This window comes from Ictidomys tridecemlineatus, chromosome 14, assembly GCF_052094955.1.
Source record: "Ictidomys tridecemlineatus isolate mIctTri1 chromosome 14, mIctTri1.hap1, whole genome shotgun sequence".
Lineage (NCBI taxonomy): Eukaryota > Metazoa > Chordata > Mammalia > Rodentia > Sciuridae > Ictidomys > Ictidomys tridecemlineatus.
The window spans coordinates 21,937,432-21,956,259 of NC_135490.1; the positions used below are offsets into that span (position 1 = coordinate 21,937,432).

General features: G+C 41.2%; 1 protein-coding gene across 3 annotated transcripts in view; it reads right to left on the reverse strand.

Moving 5' to 3' along the window:
* The window catches only part of Mfap3l (microfibril associated protein 3 like), a 41,788-nt gene that overhangs the window by 14,112 nt on the left and 8,848 nt on the right, over positions 1 to 18,828 (reverse strand). For 2 of the 3 annotated variants that reach the window (XM_040293791.2, XM_005325504.5), the window contains exon 2: positions 4,561 to 4,987. The exons of the other annotated variant lie outside the window; for it this stretch is intronic. In XM_040293791.2, the coding sequence (XP_040149725.1) occupies positions 4,561 to 4,858 (298 nt within the window). In that variant the 5' untranslated portion in view covers positions 4,859 to 4,987. The remainder of the gene's footprint in view (positions 1 to 4,560; positions 4,988 to 18,828) is intronic. 3 annotated transcript variants of the gene reach the window in all.

Sequence of the window (18,828 nt, forward strand, 5' to 3'; positions counted from 1 at the left end):
CTCTGCTTTTCAGAGAGGGAAGGATATTGGAAATCAAAGGGCACCTTTTACACAAAAGTGATGCACTGGGAAAGGAGTCCTCTGAAGGAGCAATTTACAAACTTGCTACCATTGTGGTTATACCATTATTTTAAAATTTCAAATAACATGTAAGGGTTATTGATTTTTTGGGTGTTTACTAAAAGTTTTTAAAAGATTGAGAAATTGAGATTGAGAATTAAGAAATAACCCAGAAAACAATTTCTTTTCTTTACAAAACATGCTACAGGAAGAAACTGGGATTTTAGCATTTGAAATCTATTATTGTGAGGATATCATAAAACATTACTACCATTAGAATAATAATAACCACCATTAGAATAATAACGATGGCTGCCATTCCTGAGAGCTTGGTATGATCCAAGTACTATGCTAAGTATTAACAATAGTTTTTTCAAGACTCAAAACCCCACTCAGTAGGTAGTACAAAAGTCTTATCTATATTTCATAATTGAGAAAACTGTGGCTTGTTGTCTCTCCCAGAACCAGTTAAAATGAGTTTCACAGCTTATTAAAAAGTTCACACATGCGCACAAAAATAACAATGTAAACTAAAGGTAAAATTGATACTAATGAATTCCACAATACCAGAGCAGCAGCCCTGACCACTGTGAACTTTATACAACTTAGCTGACTCATGTGCCTTTTCATTAAAGTGGTGGTGGCTCCAGAGGCTGAGGCAGGAGGATCTGGAGTTCAAAGTCAGCCTCAGCAAAAGGGAGGCGCTAAGCAACTCGGTGAGACCTTGTCTCTAAGTAAAATACCAAACAGGGCTGGGGATGTGCCCCTGAGTTCAACCCCTGGTACCACCCCCCTCCTCCCACCAAAAAAGGACTTAATTATTTTTGGTGACAGGATGTTACAGGAGTATGAAAAATTCACAGAAAGCCTAACTTAAGGAAGAATTTCAAATTTAATCTCTAATAAGACAAATGTGTTTATAAGGGTCTATACTAGCTGGTTTGTTCTCTCTCTCTCTCCCTCCTTCTTGTACTGGGGATTGGGGACTAAACTCAAGGGTGTCTACTACTGAACTACATTCCCAGAACTTTTCATTTTCTATTTTGAGACAGGGTTTCACTATGTTGCTGAGGTTGGCCTTGAACTTGTGATCCTCCTGCCCCTGTCTCTGGAATTGCTGGTATTAACGGGCCAGTACCACTGCCCTGGCTCCAGCCAGCTTTCTTGAAACACTTACTTATCATACATTAAAAGTGCTAATGTAAATTTCAATGGTTTAAAGTCACAGTAAGAAGCCATGGCAAAAATACAGTGGCTTACTAGTACTTGAAATAATTGGGGCTTTTTCATAACTCTTCCTGGCAACTACCCATTTCTACTCTACCTCTGGTAAAAGGCAAACAGAGAACAGCAGGTATTGTGGCCATTTGTGGTTATTCCTGTGGTTTGAATTCTGAGCTACTTCTGTAATATGGATGATGGACCGTCCCCAACAACTCCAGAAGGTGAGCTACCAAAAATAATCTCCTTCCAGATGTAGATTACACATTCGCTCCTCCTGACCCTGTGAAAGTGAAGTGATAGGCACCAGAGAAGCCAAGTGAACCAGCTGCTGCTCCTGCCAGTGGCAGGAAATAGCCCATTCTGTCTAGGACTGGCGAGACTGGAATGAATAACAGCTATCTTACTTTCTCAGCATGAGAGAGAAATGGAAGTATTTCTTTCCTGGCTCATCACAAAGCAAGTGAGTGGTAGCATGTTCCATGAGCAGCTCACTAGGTGATACTAAATGCTGTTGGGAGTGTGTGTCATGTGCAGACACCGTGGCACCAATTCTCACCCTGTCTAACTTTGATGGTGGTCATGATGCCTCTTCCACCCATAGATTCCTCCCACATTTCCTCGGGCTGGGTTAGCTGCCCTACAGTATTTCTGCAACCTCAAGGGCAAGCAGATACTGTGGCACAGAGGGAGAATCAACACCAGCTGGCCATGCTCTGGTTGTGTAATGTCTGCCCCACTGACCCAGTTTCTCATCTCTATATGGGAGGATTAATAACGCCCACTGCCATGCTTCTCGTAAGGATTAGAAACAATACTGTACTTAGTACAGTATTTGTACTTAGTACAGGGGCTTAGTGAGTGACAGTAGTTGTTAATGATGATTACCTTGATTTTTTTTTTTTTTAGTTTGGTTTTAATGGTAGTCCTAGTGTACCTAGGTAAGGTGCTGGGATGTCAGCATTATTTTTCACTCCATATTCAACTCTGTTGAGTTATAAGTTAAATATGGCTCCATTTAAATTTCTAGCCTATTGGTTTGAAAATTGAGATCTATGTCTGTGTTATGAAATTGACAGTTCCTGCATCAGTAGTGAAAAGTTAAGGATTATGGGTTCTTTAACAGGCCATTCTAGCTCTGAGTTCTAATATTTAAGCTCTCATTTCTGCTATTTTCTATGTATTGCTTGGTTGGTAGGTGTAATGCTTTGTGTAGTACCTGATGTAATTTCTGCTCTGAAATTACTATTATTATGCATTATAATTATAAAAGCTGAGCTGGAACATCAAGTACTAGTATTGTGAGTGCTTTTTAAAAATCAAAAGTGTACCTTAGGAACTTAAAACGGTTAACACAGCAAGGCTGCTGGCCACAAGAGTGCTAAGTTCGGACAGAGTAGTTCTCTACGTCAAAGACTTGAAGTTCACTGACAGGTTGCCACTAACGACCATCTGAGCATCCACAAATGAAGAAAAGTGAGCCCAATATGACCACCATCTAGTTCAACTCCTCAATATACAGATGACCAACAAATAGCATCTGCTTGCCAATAGTGAGTCCACAGTTACAAGGACCTTTTCAATGAAGACGTCACACATTTTAGGTACAACTCTGGAATAATGCTCAAAGAGTTGTGAGTAAAATTCAGGCCCCAGCATGATGCTGTTCTGACTTAGCAACCAACTCTTCAACACCCATGGATAACCTTTGCTTCAGGGTCCATGTGAAAGGTAGATTCAGGCTTGGAGTCCTTGTTCCCCTCAATTCAGTCACCCTGATATCTTAGCAGTGGCCCCACATTACAGAAAGATCTGGTGAAGCTACAGAGGCCTGAGTGTGCCTGTTACCATAGCTACCACCCAGCTTTCATAAGTGTGATGTCACATCCTTCTGACGTACAGTCGTGGAGGAAGGGGTGGTAGAAATGGAAATCAGTGGGGGGGGGCGGTGGGGGTGTTCCCTCAGCATTCGGCTCTCATTAGCTATGGCTCTAGTCATACCCACTTAATTAACAGCAGGACCTTGGGAAAAATGTCAGTAAAGGGGGATTTGAACTGTAGTGTCTGGTCAAGGCCCTTTTAGCTGGAAATTCCTATGGTCCTACAATTTTACTCAAAGGGGAAAGATTTCCACCCTCAGCTTAAACATCCATGATCCACAATATATAATATTTTGACTTAAGGGAAGAAGTTTTATTATACTGTACAGTCTTGGATAGCTAACCCAAAGCAATGTCAGTTATAGCATTACGAAAGCCCACATCCCAGGCAGCTAGACTTCTGGCCGCCTTAACCATTGGGAACACGGCAGGCAAGAAAATTCCATTCACTTAACTCCTGAGGAGTTAGGAGGCATTAGCCTCGATTCTTTTTTGGAGCAATTAAGATAAAATGAAGGAAAGAGATTAAAAATGTAGGTTTTCCTGGAGCAGAAGCTCTTCTGGGGATTGTTCACTGGTTAAAGGGGAGGGCCCAACAGGAATGAAATAAAGGAATAATCTGCCACTCCAGAACAATGATCTTTTTACTCCCCCACCCCCCTGCCCTACTTTATCACACAGCGAAATGCTGAGGAAAGTAGATTAACTCCTTCAGGTCAATCAGATCAGGCCTGGATTTTCAGACAATCACTTCTCACACCTAAAACAAGAAGTGTACCCATTCCCCAGGACTCCATCCTCTCTCTGGCTGGGCTTAGGAAGGTCATTCACACTTTTTGATCAGAAACTCATTCATTAAAAACCCAGCGTTCTTCTACTGTCCGGTGCCATTCTTAGGATTGCATCCTCCTTCCCTCTTGGCCTCAGTTGGGAAACTTCAGCCAGGTCCCCAGGAACAGGAGATGACCACTGCCAGTGGCTGAGAACTGGCACAGAGATTTCTTTTAAGAAGCGTGGTCTTCAAGTCCCCAGTGGATGAATTAAACTGACATTCAATGATAAACAACTGCTATATTGTTTACACGAGCCATTTCCATGAAAGAAGACAAGACTCCCTTACAAACGGAACGTGTCCTTAGGGTGTCTATAATGGTTTCGAGTTCATTATAGAATTCCAAGAAGCCTTTAAAAGACTTCCATGTTTGCCTTTTATTTTCTCATCAATGAGTGAAAAAAATGAATTAATTACTGCTTTGGATTTTTAAGAATATATATTCTCTCTCTTGCCTCTGAAAAACAAGACAAAATAGTATTGTTAAGTGATTTCTATGAGAACAACCAGCATGAAGGGTGCTGGCCTGCAAGTCTGTGTTTATATTTTATGATATTCAAAGCCTACCTCCTCCTTTCTCCTTCTCATCCTCTTCTTCCTTCAGCAGCTTGCCAATGGAGTTATACCACTTAAACTGCAGTTCAGGGTTGCCATAAACACTACAATTAATCAAGGCACTGTTCCCTTCCTTGACTATGATATGGTCGGTTCTGGTGATGATAATGGGCACAGAGCCCAAGACCACGTCAGTGCCATTTAAAGTGCTGTTAGTCACACTCTCAGCAGTTGCTAGAGTGGACATGAGGATTAAAAAGGGCACAGAAGGTAGAAAGCACAAAGTCAGATGGCTCTTCAATAGATCCATCTTCTTTGCTTGCTCGGTAAGGCAATAGATGGTTTGCCAATGGAATCTTGTCTCAGACAGCACACTGTTCAGAACGGGCCATGGGGCAAACCTGTCCTGGATCCATGGAGTTGGTGCTTCATTAAGAATCTGTTAAAAGAAGAAAAACCACACACACACACACACATAAATATTAGCATTTATACTTTCAAATGCTATTTGTAAAATAATAAAAAAATTTTAAAAAGATACTATTTATAAAAAGTTAGCAATCCAGCTAAAATACAAACCCACATCATTTTTAAACAAGACACAAATCCAGAAGGTGTTCCGATGTTAAGTTCTATTTTTCACAGAAATTTTAAACAGTATAACTTTGCTACTTTTTGCTGTTAAAACATATAGCTCTTATAGGGCTCGGGTTGTAGCTCAGTGGTGGAGCGCTTACCTTGCACGCGTGAGGCCCTGGGTTTGATCCTCAGCATCACATAAAAATAAATAAATAAATAAATGGAGATACTGTGTCCATCTACAACTAAAATAATTTTTTAAAAAATATAGCTCTTAGTAGGAACAAATATATTCCTTTTACATTGATGTTACCTTATTTCATGGAGTTCAAAAATTGAGGCTTCTTTCATACAGCATTACAAGGTTTCTTTCTAACCCGTCACCTGTCTTCATTGTGACCTTATTGATCACCGGAGGTGTTTCCTAGTCTCTTCCAGCAAACATGGCTTCCAGCCTATCTCACTGCTTCCTGCTCCAGGTCAGCCAGCATTTGGAAGGACTCTCTGGAATGAGTCTGCCATTCTCAGAACTTGCTATTATGACTTCCAGGACATTCCTTCCCTGCACCTCATGCAATTTCCCCTGCACCTGTGAACTCTCTGCCTCTCTCTCTCTCTCTCTCTCTCTCTCTCACACACACACACACACACACAAAATCCCCTGGTTTCAATACCCATCTGCCTCCTAGAGGCAGGGGGCATCATCAGGATGTGTGGGGTGGCACTTTGGGTGGCTACGCTTCCATGTCCAAAGAGCTAACCTTCACCTACTCAGTTCTTCATTCCAATCACTAATTCTGCTGCCACACCTAGTCTACAAATTCTAAGTTCTGAGGTTCCAAGTAATTATGAAGTTCTAAATAAATCATCTTTTAACTGCAATTGGCCATCCTTCCAGATATTACTCCCCTCACTAGGCTTTCCAGGTTTTGTTGTATTTGTTTGTTTCTTTTTGGTACTGGGCCAGGGGTGCTCTATCTCTGAGCTACATCCCCAGCTTTTTAAATTTTTATTTTGAGGCAGAGTCTCCCTAAGTTGCTCATGCTGGCGTTGAACTTGTGATCGTCCTGCCTCAGCCTCCTGTAGCAGAAATTAACAGGTGTGCCTGATGCTTTCTAGCACTTCTGTTTTTCTCAGTCTCTGTCTCTTTGCCCCCTCCTGATCTGTAAGCTTTGTTTCTGTCTCAGTCCATACTCAAATCATATAGACTACAATCCCCCAAATCCCCAAATCCTCAGTTCCTGTCTTCATGCACATGTACTCTGTCAGTCCATGACTTTGATCAAACCTGTTATCCGAGCTCCTACACCCCAGAGGCTGGAATACACTGGAGAGAACCGTACAACCAAGTAATTATTTCCAAAATGAAGGAATGATCTCCGACCTCACCGGGCCCTCAGTGACATCTGGCAGTTTGCTTGCCAGTGCTCAGCCTGCTCAATCTCCTGTTTCCTTACTGGTATGGGCATCTTCAGCTTGCCAATCAACCATCTTGGCACAGCGATATTCCTACGTTTTCAAAACAAACCAACACCCCCTTTCTTCCGTACTAAAACGTGCAGGCATGAATTCCCTCTATTCATCTTCCTACCTTTTGGAAAGCATCCTGTGCCTTATATTAAATCCCTCACCTGCCATTCACTACTCCTCAAACTACTGTTTTCAGAATTTTATCTGCTTTTTCCTTCAACAGCTCTTGTTCAGGGCTACCTGTCATTCCCAGTTACCAAGTTCTCATCCTCTCCTTACCAAATATTTGTGACAATTAAAACTGTTCACCATTCTTTCTCAAAACTCTCCCAGGCTTCCTCACTCACCTTCGGATTGCTCTCATTGCCTCCAGAATCCCACTGGCCTCTTCTGTTGATCCACAGCTCTGTCCAAGTTCCCATCCCCAGCCTTTGCTCCACTCACAACCTAACAACGCCCAAGTCCACGCACGTTCTCAGTCCTCTTTCTGATTTTAGATTGATGTGACCAATTTCCCATTGGATGTCTTTACCTGGACCCTAGATGTCTTACTGTCAATTTAATGCAGCAAAACTGAACTCATCATCTACAAAACATGCCATGTTTCTCAGATGCCTATTTTTTTTTTTTTCAATGCAATGACACAAGCTCGAGCCTGGACTCACAACCATTGCAAGCTTGAGCCTGGACTCACAACCATTCCCAACACAGCGGTCCCAGGGAGTGAGTCCTGGTCCTTGGTTCAGTGAGATTTTATAGGTTTGGGGGGGGATTTGGATGCCTATTTTTAGTTCTAGGGACCACCATTTGTGCTGTGCCTGGGTATATCCTCCATTCCTCCACTGTATGCTCCCAGAACACTGAATCACACATTGTTGATTTCACTTTTTAAATACTGCCTGGATTTGTTCCATCATTGCCATCTTCTCTTATCAAAAACTGTGTGGTGGTAAGCCTCAGTTCAGGCCTCTCCAGCTTCTCACCAGAAACCATGTGCCAGCCTTCTGCATGATCTGCCCACCTTCAGTTTTTCTTGCTTCCCATCGAGTGCCTATAACCACTGCTGGAGGTACCAATCTATTACCTGGATTTTTACTGTGGTAAAATTGGCAACAGTGCCTGCATTATAAAATCTGAATTTTTTTTTTTGCTTTTTATCAATTCAAAAATATTTATTGAATATCAATATTTTTGGTCCTGAGGAGATAAGAGAAAAAAGACCTTGAAACAGACAACAGATGAAGTACATATGTCAAAAAGGATTTCAGTTAGTGATGCACACTTTGAAAAACATACCACCACGTGCTCAGTGCTGAGTCAGGCAGTTAGGGAGGACTCTCCTGAGGAGGTGGCCCCTGAGCCAGGACCAGTGATACTAAGACTGGGGTAAAGAGTGCTTTGAGAAGAACAATCAAAGCAAATACCCAGAGGAAGCTAGCAAGGGAAGGAGCACTGCAGGATGGGCTGGAGAAGTGGACAGACCTAGATCACCTGAGACTCTGTAGGCCAGAGCAAGGAGTTTGGATCTTATTCAGTGATCACTGGGAAATTCTATGCCAGGGAGTTATTATAGGGTATTATTTCTTTTTAAAAAATCAAGTTGACTGTGGTATAATTTATGTATCATAAAGATGCCTATTTTAGGCATGCATTTTAATGAATCTTGACAAATTTACACATCCATGTATCTACCACCATCAACAAGAGGCAGAACATTCCTATCACCACTAAAAGTCCCCTGGCGCCCCATCCCAGTTTCAGGGTTCCTATGGGTCCAGTGCTGTTATTTTTGTGTATTCTCCCAAAGAGTTAAGTTCCATTTTCTCCCCATATGGATATCCAGTTGTTTCAGGACCATCTGTGCAAAAGACTCTTCTTTCTTCAATGGACTATGTTGCCTTCTTGTCAGAAACCACCATGGATGGGTGGGTCTGTCCCTAAACTCATTATTACATTCTGCTGATGTGTAATGTCCATCCTCATGCCAACACTACATGACCATGCTCCCAACACACAAGGCGTTCCGTGAACTTGCTGAAACAGATCTATCCAAGGGCAGAAATGATGATTCCATCTGGTATGCAATCCCTGGTGGTAATAAATTAGCTTTAGACTGCATAATTTTTCAGTAGAAGAGAGTTTCCTTGGTGGGTGGATTTCCATACTCCCCTCCTGACTTCACTGCGTGAGTGCCTTAGTGACCGGCACATCTCCCTACCAGCAGAAACCCTGGCAGAGGGAGATAGCACAAGCTGCGGTTGCACCCCAGATACTGCTGTGACTCTGGAAATGTATTTCTTTACTTGGCTGAACTTGTGGTTTCCTTTTATCAGGCGGTTGTAAGATGACATGTTCAATATAGAAGAGTCCTCAGGAGCACAGCCCCAGGTTTTAGACAGAAGGGGCCAGGATTGGGGTTCTAATCACATTGATTGGCTGTGTGTTGTTGGTTAAGTACTTAACCAAGCACAGGATGATGATAAGGATTCGTGATCAAATGTACATCCAATACTTACTGCTTGGCTTGATAAACAAGAATTATTAGCAGCATGTACAAAGCATCTTTTACCGGAACTGGGCTTTTTCAGTCTATTTTTAAGTTATGTCATTTAAAAAATATACCTTGTTTGGGTTTTGTTTGATACTTTCTTGACTATTGTCCCACCCCCAGAAGTCATTACAGATGACATCCGGCACAGGGTCCTTTGCAGGGACTCAAGTCTGAAAAAGTGTGAGCTGTCCCTCTGAGCTCAAATTACAGTGAGTATCCTGAAGGCAAGAACTGGTGTCACTTCTCTTTGACTCCTGATTCCTAGGCTAGCAGATTCCTGGGAAAGCTGGGAATGGAACCACCATTTGACCCTGCTATTGCCCTTCTCGGACTATTCCCTGAAGACCTTAAAAGAGCATGCTACAGGGATGCTGCCACATCGATGTTCACAGCAGCACAATTCACAATAGCTAGACTGTGGAACCAACCCAGATGCCCTTCAATAGATGAATGGATAAAAAAAATGTGGCATCTATACACAATGGAGTACTATGCAGCAATAAAAATGACAAAATCATAGAATTTGCAGGGAAATGGATGGCACTAGAGCAGATTATGCTTAGTGAAGCTAGTCAATCCCTAAAAAACAAATACCAAATGTCTTCTTTGATATAATGAGAGCAACTATGAACAGAGCAAGGAGGAAGAGCAGGAAGAAAAGACTAACATTTAACAGAGTCATGAGATGGGAGGGAAAGGGAGAGAAAAGGGAAATTGCATGGAAATGAAGGGAGACCCTCATTGCTATACAAAATTACATATAAGATGTTGTGAGGGGAATGGGAAAATAAACAAGGAGAGTAATGAATTACAGTAGATGGGGTAGAGAGAGAAGATGGGAGGGGAGGGGAGGGGGGATAGTAGGGGATAGGAAAGGTAGCAGAATACAACAATTACTAATTGGGCATTATGTAAAATTGTGGATGTGTAACTGACGTGATTCTGCAATCTGCATTTGGGGTAAAATTGGGAGTTCATAACCCACTTCAATCTAATGTATGAAATATGATATGTCAAGAGCTTTGTAATGTTGTGAACAACCAATTAAAAAAAAAAAAAAAAAGAAGATGCCTGACTAAGTACCTCGAGTTGAGGGAAAGAGAATCAGAGACAAGACACGTAGGAGATAGGTCCTAGCAAATACGTGGAATTAATACACATTTTTTTTTCACCATTAGGGAGAATGTAACAAATGCAAGATCAAACTGAATTTTAAAATGTATAAGTCAAGAGCTATTTTCAAGTTTTGGTGTTTTACTTTCAAATACAATGTGCTAGCAAGAATAAAAAGAAGGGGTTACTGCTGTGCTATGATATTTTAATAATGTCAGTAGGCACTTTGGGCTGGAATATTGACTATTCAGAAGTGGCAACTAGTTTCTTAGAATCCTCAAGAGGTACAGAGACAGAGATGTGCTCATTTTAATGTGGGAAATGGTTTCCCCTCTCTTCTCCATTCTTACTCCCATCCTGTGCCATTTCAAAGTTACTAAGGGATAGAAAATGATGCACAATTTACAGACTGTATTGAAGCATTTTTAACTCTAAAAACTGTGAATATCTATTTTTTAAAATAAAGCACTGAATTGACTACCACAAATGAATTAATAGTTTTAGTAAGAATTCACTGTATCATGTACCATACCCTTTCAGTTGTGATTTTTTTTTTTTTTTAAAAAGCATTTGTTATGTGCTGGGCACCCTGCCAGGGACCTAGGGGCTGGGGAATGCTACAGAGCTCAGTAACTCATAGGCCACATCCACTTATGATCCAACCAGGGGTAGAGAGACAGAGCATTTCAGCCTAATCTCCAGGAGTGGGTTTGGGGATGAGCAGGTGGAAGGGACACTGGATACCTGGGAGATAATTAGGGACAATTAGGTTGTTGAAGGCCTACCCAGTATCCATCACCTTCCCCGCCTACTACAAGTCCAGGGCTCATAGAGGGTCTCATCCTTCTGGTCCCCCCCCCCACCCCCGCCGCCGCCCTGCAACATGGCATCTGTAGAGTGTCAGAACTTCTGATAATCTTCCCTGCATGTGATATTGCACTTACGTTTTAATGTTGAGGAAACATCTTCTCACCTTCAAGGAGAGCCCCTGGCTGGCAGAAACTCTCATACAATTCTGCAGGGTTTCCTCAATGGGAGGCACCCAAATGACATTGCCCCGCGTGCTACACAATGACACACTTACGTGGACTCCAGTGGCAACTGCTTAGAGTGAATTACAAAGCGTTGCCTGAAGAACCTAGGACACTGTGTGACTCTGGATGTTGGGGAATATTCGAAGGTGACCTTATTTTAGCCTCTCAGTCTGGGATCTTCCAACAGACAGCGAGGTATAGAGTTAATAGCACTCCAACACTGGCTCATCCCCCAAGAGAAAACCTTGAGTACTGTGATCCAGCTGCTTAAATCCTACTCCTTCAAAATTCAAGAACAAAGACCACAGATTGCAAATCGAGCTTTAGCCAGAGCTACAATGGACAGATTGTTAAGCTTGATGTGTTCGCTCATGGGCTTTGGGAAGACTTTCAGAGAATATTTTCTACAAACCGGGGCAAAGAGATAATATTTAGCAAACATCACAACGTTGCTTCTTTAATTCCACCTCTTCCTTATCTCCCCACAGCTTTATTTTACCTAAAGACGGTTAATGAAAAGCTTGAGTCTTATTTCTTGTTTCTCTACCTATAATCAACAAGTCCACTGCCCAGGCATTTCTGGAGTTGGTAGAGAAAGGGCTTCTTGTTGACAAGTGTTCTGAACTACATGAATATACATTATTGTTTTTTCTTGGCAGTGTTAATGCTGGCATCTCCCCATCCACTACGATGAATAACTTATACAGTTACACAACTGGATTTTGTCACAACATATTGAGAGTCACCAGGATTTTCTGTGCATGAATGATGCTCAAACACAAAAACAGCCTTTGGCTTAAAGACACTTCTTGATAGGTTTCCACTGAGGAAGAAAGGAGGGAATGCACGCAACCTCACAGGAATTAGAGGCATTAAAATACAAAGTCATGACTAACAGCTAACTTCAAATTTCTTTCTCCTATGTCACAATTCACTACAAAAATCCACACAGATCTTTTAAAATTAAAAATGATTTGAGTCATTTCAGAGAAAAAAATTGTGACACCAAAATTCTTACTGGCTCATTCTGTCTCACTTAACAGAGGAGTCTCTGTGTCTGTCTCTCTTTCAAGACCAACATATACTAAAATTTTAGGTTGTTAAGGTGATCTCTGAATATGGACTATGGAAATCAGAGTCAAAGGCCAAGACGTTTGTGGAATTTCCATGAATAACCCCAGGGGTGGCACAAATCTAGTTATGTTTTCTCTGGATGCCCAGTGGTATTACAGGAAGACAGGTCCTCTGTCCTTTCTTCCTTTCTTTGACATGTTCTAGTTTATCTGGGTACAGAGATTCCCAATGGCTCTGATCCTACAAATATCCAAGTCAAATTAAGGGGTGGGGCAAAAGGACAGATGGTCCACCTAGATGATGAATGACTAGTTCAGGAAGATGGGGGCTGGTTCAAAAGGAAATAAAATGCTAATACCTCCAGAGAACTTCCGCCTCTAACCTGTTGCCAAGGTTACCTGCCTCCTGGGAATTATTCCTCCCAATAAGGAGTTGTTAATGAAGTACTTCCTGTGTGGCTCCCTTCCTCCCCTCCTGGGAAGATATGGAGAGGTACCCCTGGAAGGCTCCTTTCCCACCTTTTGGCCAGGTAGGCAAGATAGGAGAGGGCATGAAAAGAAAGGATAAAAGGGGCAGGATACTCCCAGTCCCTCGGGTACCCGCTTTGGACCCCCTCCTCTGTGGAGGAGTCTCTGTCTCTGTCTCTCTCCTCTCTCTGTTCTATCCTTTAACTAAAACTTGTTGCTCTTGCCTCGACCTTTCTCAGTCGTTCAAACTCAACACGAGGGGAACAACAAGGACCCGATCCTGTTTTATTTCCAATGTTGATATCATCACTGGTCTTAAGATGGTAGGAAGGAAGTGCACTGCTTTTAGGTCCCTTCTAGAAGCACAGAAAGGGAATCGATTCAATCCAAATCAACACACACCAAATGAAAAAAAGGGCTTTGCACCAGGCACACCCCAGGGATCAAAAGCACAAGGTAAACCAGTCCTCAGCCCTGGTCATCTGAAAATCTAGTCAACAGTTATAGGACGGTGAGACATCTGCCTCATCAGAGGGGTGTCTAGGATCCACTGGGGCACAGTGGAGAGATCACGGTAGTCTGGAAGAGCCAGGAAAACCTTTTAGAATTGACACTTTAATTATAAAGGAGTCACCAAATGGGCTGAGAGAGAGAAGTTGACCCCAAAGAGGAACAATATATTCAAAGAAATGGTGATTAGGGAGAACGTGATGTAACTAGAGAAGTGTATTAATTAGGCGTCACTCAATGGTGTGTGGGAGAATAGAGGAGGAAGTAGGCTGGTGGAGATAATGATGGATGTCGCACACACAGGCTTTGCAAGGAGGCTGAGATATGTCTAGTTCCCCTTAGATACAACACCCTGTGAAGGTCAGTGCGGCTGACAATGCTAGGAAATTGCTACAGTATATACTTCAGGAAGGAAAGAAGAGAGTCAGGTGTGGTGTACTCCTGTAATCTCAGTGATTATGGAGGCTGAGACAGGAGGATTACAAATTTGAGGTCAGCCTCAGCAAACAAAGAAATAATAAAACACCCTTGGGTTCAATTCCCAATACAAAAGAAGAAGAAAGAAGAAGAAGAAAAGAGATCTAGCAAGCAGGACCCAGAACTAAAAGTAGAGGGGAAGAGGAAAGAAAGAAAAAGAGACCCAGGAGTTAGAATATACAGGATTTACATCAGACCTCCCAAGCAGCAGTGTCTGGAATTATACCAATGATTCTCTTAGGAATGTCTCATTTGCCAAAAACCAAAGCCTGGTGTTACTAGTGGAATGCATATGAATATATGAATGACACCTTTCAACCAGCAACCCCCTTGGGCAGCACCATCTATTGGCTCCACACTTGGGAGAAGGCCTAAGTGCTAGCAGTGGCCATGCAGGGTCCACAGTAGCTCCAGCCTGGTCCCCTCACATCCACATTCACTTCACTGCCTGATGGAGGATGTTGCAAGGACAAACAGCAGCAGTGACACTCAAATGGTTGAACTGTCACAAAATGAGGGCTATATGGCAGCACATCATGAGAAATTTTAAGGTCTATGTTATTGAGTACTCAGAACAAAGGAAGAAAAAGAGACCAAGGAGCAACCTCGTGGCATTGTTGGTATGCCATTTACTTATTAATTGTGCAGAGTTAGGATAATTTCCAACCACTTATTGGGTAGAATAAAATACATACCCCAACTTGCTGGGCTGCTGTGAAGATTTACCAGATGGGCAGTTTAAACTCAGGGAAAAACATAAGGTCTCATATGGTCTACCAACTACACTAATATTAACAGCCTATAGAGAGTTTGATACTATGTTAGTTGTTTTGATACACAAAAGTTTATATTTTTCAAAAAAAAATGAAGTTTTAAATTACTGTTTTTCAAACTAATAAATGAACTACAGACCCAGATGCCACCTTTTTGATACTTTAATGGTGCATATTAGGAAATCATTCTTGGATCTTTATCACATTTTTCCCCCACATGGTATGTTGTTCTGATTAAAAGATAAGAATGATACAAAATAAATGTCTTAGAAATATAAGGCTTAAGTTATCCAGGGTCATACAATCATTTTAAAAAATCACTTTAATAAGCAGGTGAGCTATTGTTAGGTATCCAACTAAATGCAAATGGCAGTTAAGATTGTTCCTCAGAAAGGGACATGCTCAAGGGATCTGTTACTACAGTCTTTTATGGAGAAGAAAAATCAGAAAACTTTATTAGGAGGAAGAGAAAAATATTTTATTAAAAGTTTTCCTCTATAATTAATAGACCTGGAAACACATGACCTGGAAAAACTTAAATATATTTTCAAAAACTTGGATGTCTTTTCTTTATATGTGAAATGGACATCCAGAGAAGGTAAGTGATTTCCCCAGGTCATGCAATTAATTTAGTGGCTTAGAACCAGAATAAAAAGTCTGTGACTGCTCATGCCTAGACAGGCTTGGGAGTATGTTAAAATCTCTTAGTTCTAGAAAGGCAATTTTTAAGTTGTTCCAGAGTGATGAAAGGTATTCCAATCATACATGAATATTTTATTTTATTTGGTGGGGGGAGTACCAGGGATTAAACTCGGGGCCACTCAACCACTAGCCACATCCCCAGTCCTATTTTGTATTTCATTTGGAGACAGGGTCTCACTGAGTTCCTTAGTGCCTTGCTTTTGCTGAGGCTGGCTTTGAACTCATGATCTGCCTGCTTTAGCCTTCCTAGCCACTGGGATTACAGGCATGTGCCACTGTGCCCAGCATACATATATATTTTAGAAGAGCTTACTGGTGTTTCAGCACATCTTTAACTTCCATAAATTCTCCTTCCAAATAAATGGGATAAAAAATTTGGGGCTCAATTAATGAAAATCCTTAACTGACCAGAAATACACTTCTACAGATATCTGATGATAGGGAATAAACCAAACCTAGGCACTGACTACAAACAGGACGGATACACAGGCCAATGGTGCCTTCAAGCCAATTCAATCCCCCAAGCAGGTTATGATGTAGATTTTTTTTAAAAACTTGGATTCTGTTTTAGCATTTTTTTTTAACCTCTGACACATTCTTGCCATATTCCATAATGAACTTAAGGTGGTTCAGAAGCACCTCAGTTTTCTGATTTTCTCTGCCTCTCTCTACCATGAGAATATTATTTTCTGCATTTTCCCCTTGAAAAAAAATTGTGTCCTTTGAACACTCATCTGGAATACGTACATAGGGAGAATTAAAATTTCCTTCTAGTCCCAGTAATTTCTTGTATCCTCTGCTAAACTCTAGCACTACTTCTGCCCATTTTCACTTAATGTTTTAAATTAAATCTCGAGCCCATTTCCCAAGAAGTTTGTGATATATTTAGTATATAAGCTCCTATATTAAGAGTGAAGCCAGAAAGGAGATTATGAGTATCTAGAAGCCTACATATATCAGTGAATCAGGACACTTCTCAGGGCCTGGAAAAATCGTTGGAGGATCCCATAGGTCAGGGGGTATTTTACTGAAGCACTGACTCCTAGCTTCCTGTCCATGAGTCCAGGCTGCCCAGCACTATGCCTGGATGGAGGTGAACCCATGTTCCCCATGCAGCCTGCAAAGCACACTGTCTAAAAATCAGAAAGCAAGGTTCTCAATGCACTTTCCTAAATATGATGCAGGGCCAGAAGCAACTGTAAACTTTACTTTTTTTTTTTTTTTTTTTGGCTGCTTCTGGATACTTTGTTAATTCTTAAGGCCTTGATAGTAAAAGAGCCTTTGTGTACACACACAGCTGGGCAAAGGTAACTCAGTGGCCTGGAACTTGGAGTGCAGTTTCCCACAGGATCTTACAAAGGGTGGTTGATTATTTTGCAGTGTGACAGCCCATAATAAAGCTCTGGAACTCATTAGGAGAAGAACAGTATTAATAGTATCCAATCAGGACACTGTAACTTCTAATAGGAACATATCCTGTGTTCCAAGAGGCAGCCAGAATCAAGAACATGCCACTGGGCTCCCAGCCGAGATTAGATTTATTACTTTAAAAAATCAGAACTGCTGCTGATTTACTGGTCCTCTAGACCTTGCATTTTCTGCAAATTCTATCAATTTCTTAGAAGCTTTAGGTATATGTCTAATCTTCACCACAGAACTAACTTTAAAATATAAATTAAGATTTCCTAAAAGTAGGTCTTCAGAAAAGTATCTTTTCCTTTCAGTGAAACTTATGATGCTGGTGCACTATGAAGGTGGCCCTGCTGGTGGCAGAGGTTCAAGGTGATGTGGAAGGAGGTGGCAGTGGAAAGATGAGTCAAGCTGATGAGGGTCATTCTCTGTGCCTGACACATAGGTTCTTAATTTACATTTCAAAATGTCGAAGCATCCCTCTCTCCCTGTTCTTTGGTTGTTTGATTAAAGCTATTCTTTCAGATTCACAGCACAGGAGCTGGATCAACTATGGTTTCTTCTTTCAACAGAATAAAATTTTAACTGTTTTTTAAAAAAAGAGTGCTCAATAACTGGAGAGGGCAGTTTAATAGCTTTTTCTCTTTCCCTGCTTACCAGCTCATTATCACAAAGCGGAACTGCATAACCAGCATTCCTCTGGGTCCCACATGGGAAGTAATTTTAATGATGTTTGGTGAGAACTGGATCTCAGTGGAAAACAGATCAGAAGAGGTCCTGCCATTCAAACTCCACATGTTTGAATTCTGATTAAGAGCATGACAATAACTTCCGTTATGGGCACCTAGCATTTATGGTATATAAAACACTGTCACAATTAGGTGTTATCCCCCTCGCTGCACTCTAAGATAAGGGCAGGCCTCTGTGATTTTGGCCTTGCAACAAGCTTAGCATAGATAACAGGAACATATCTCAACATTGTAAAAGTTATCTCTAGTTTTTCTAGTGTTTTGAACTTGAAGGGGTGCTGTATTTTGTTGAATACTTTTTTTTTTTGCATCTATTGAGATGATCATGTGGTTCTTTAGTCTATTAATGTGATGAATACATTCATTGATTTTCTCATGTTGAACCAACCTTGCATCCCTGGGATGAACTCCATTTGATTGTGGTGCACCATTTTTTTTTTGATATGTTTTTGTATTCAATTTGCCAGAATTTTATTAAGGAGTTTTGTATTTATGTTCATTAGAGATATTGGTCTGAAGTTTTCTTTCTTTGAGGTCTCTTTGTCTAGTTTTAGAATCGGGGTGATACTGGCCTCATAGAGTGAGTCTGGAAGTGTGCCCTCTTTTTTTATTTCATGAAATAATCTGAGGAGTTTATAGCAGCACAATTCACAATAGATAAATTGTGGTAACAACCTAGATGCCCTTCAACAGATGAATGGATAAAGAAAATGTGGTATATATTCACAATAGAATACTACTCCGCGTTAAAAAAGAATAAAATCATGGCATTTGCAGGTAAATTTTGGACGGAGTTGGAGAATATTATGATAAATGAAGTAACCCAATCCCCAAAAAACAAATGCTGAATGTTTTCTCTGATATAAGGGTGCTGACCCATAATGGGGATTGGGCGGGGAGCATGGGAGGAATGGAGGAACTTTAGATAAGGCGAGAGGAAGGGAGGGGGGCATGAGGGTAAGAAAGATGGAATGAGATGGACATCATTACCCTAAGTACATGTATGAAGACATGAATGGTGTGACTCTACTTTGTGTACAACCAGGGACAAGGAAAATTGTGCACTATATGTGTACAATGAATTGAAATGCATTCTGCTGTCATGTATAAAAAATTAGAATAAATAAATTAATTTTAAAAAAAAGCAGGGCCAAGCTGCTGGCCCATGCCTGGATCCCCTTGAAGAGCCCACGACTCTTGTAATCCCTACACAGTGATCAGTGAGTGCACGCCCCAGCTTGGGCAAACTAAATGCTAAACTGTCTAAATTATCATCATGTCCAGGTAATTGTTATTTTAAAATTATATACGTAAGAGCAATACTTTTCAGAATTTGGTTGAATGTGAATAACCCAACTGACAGTAGTGTAC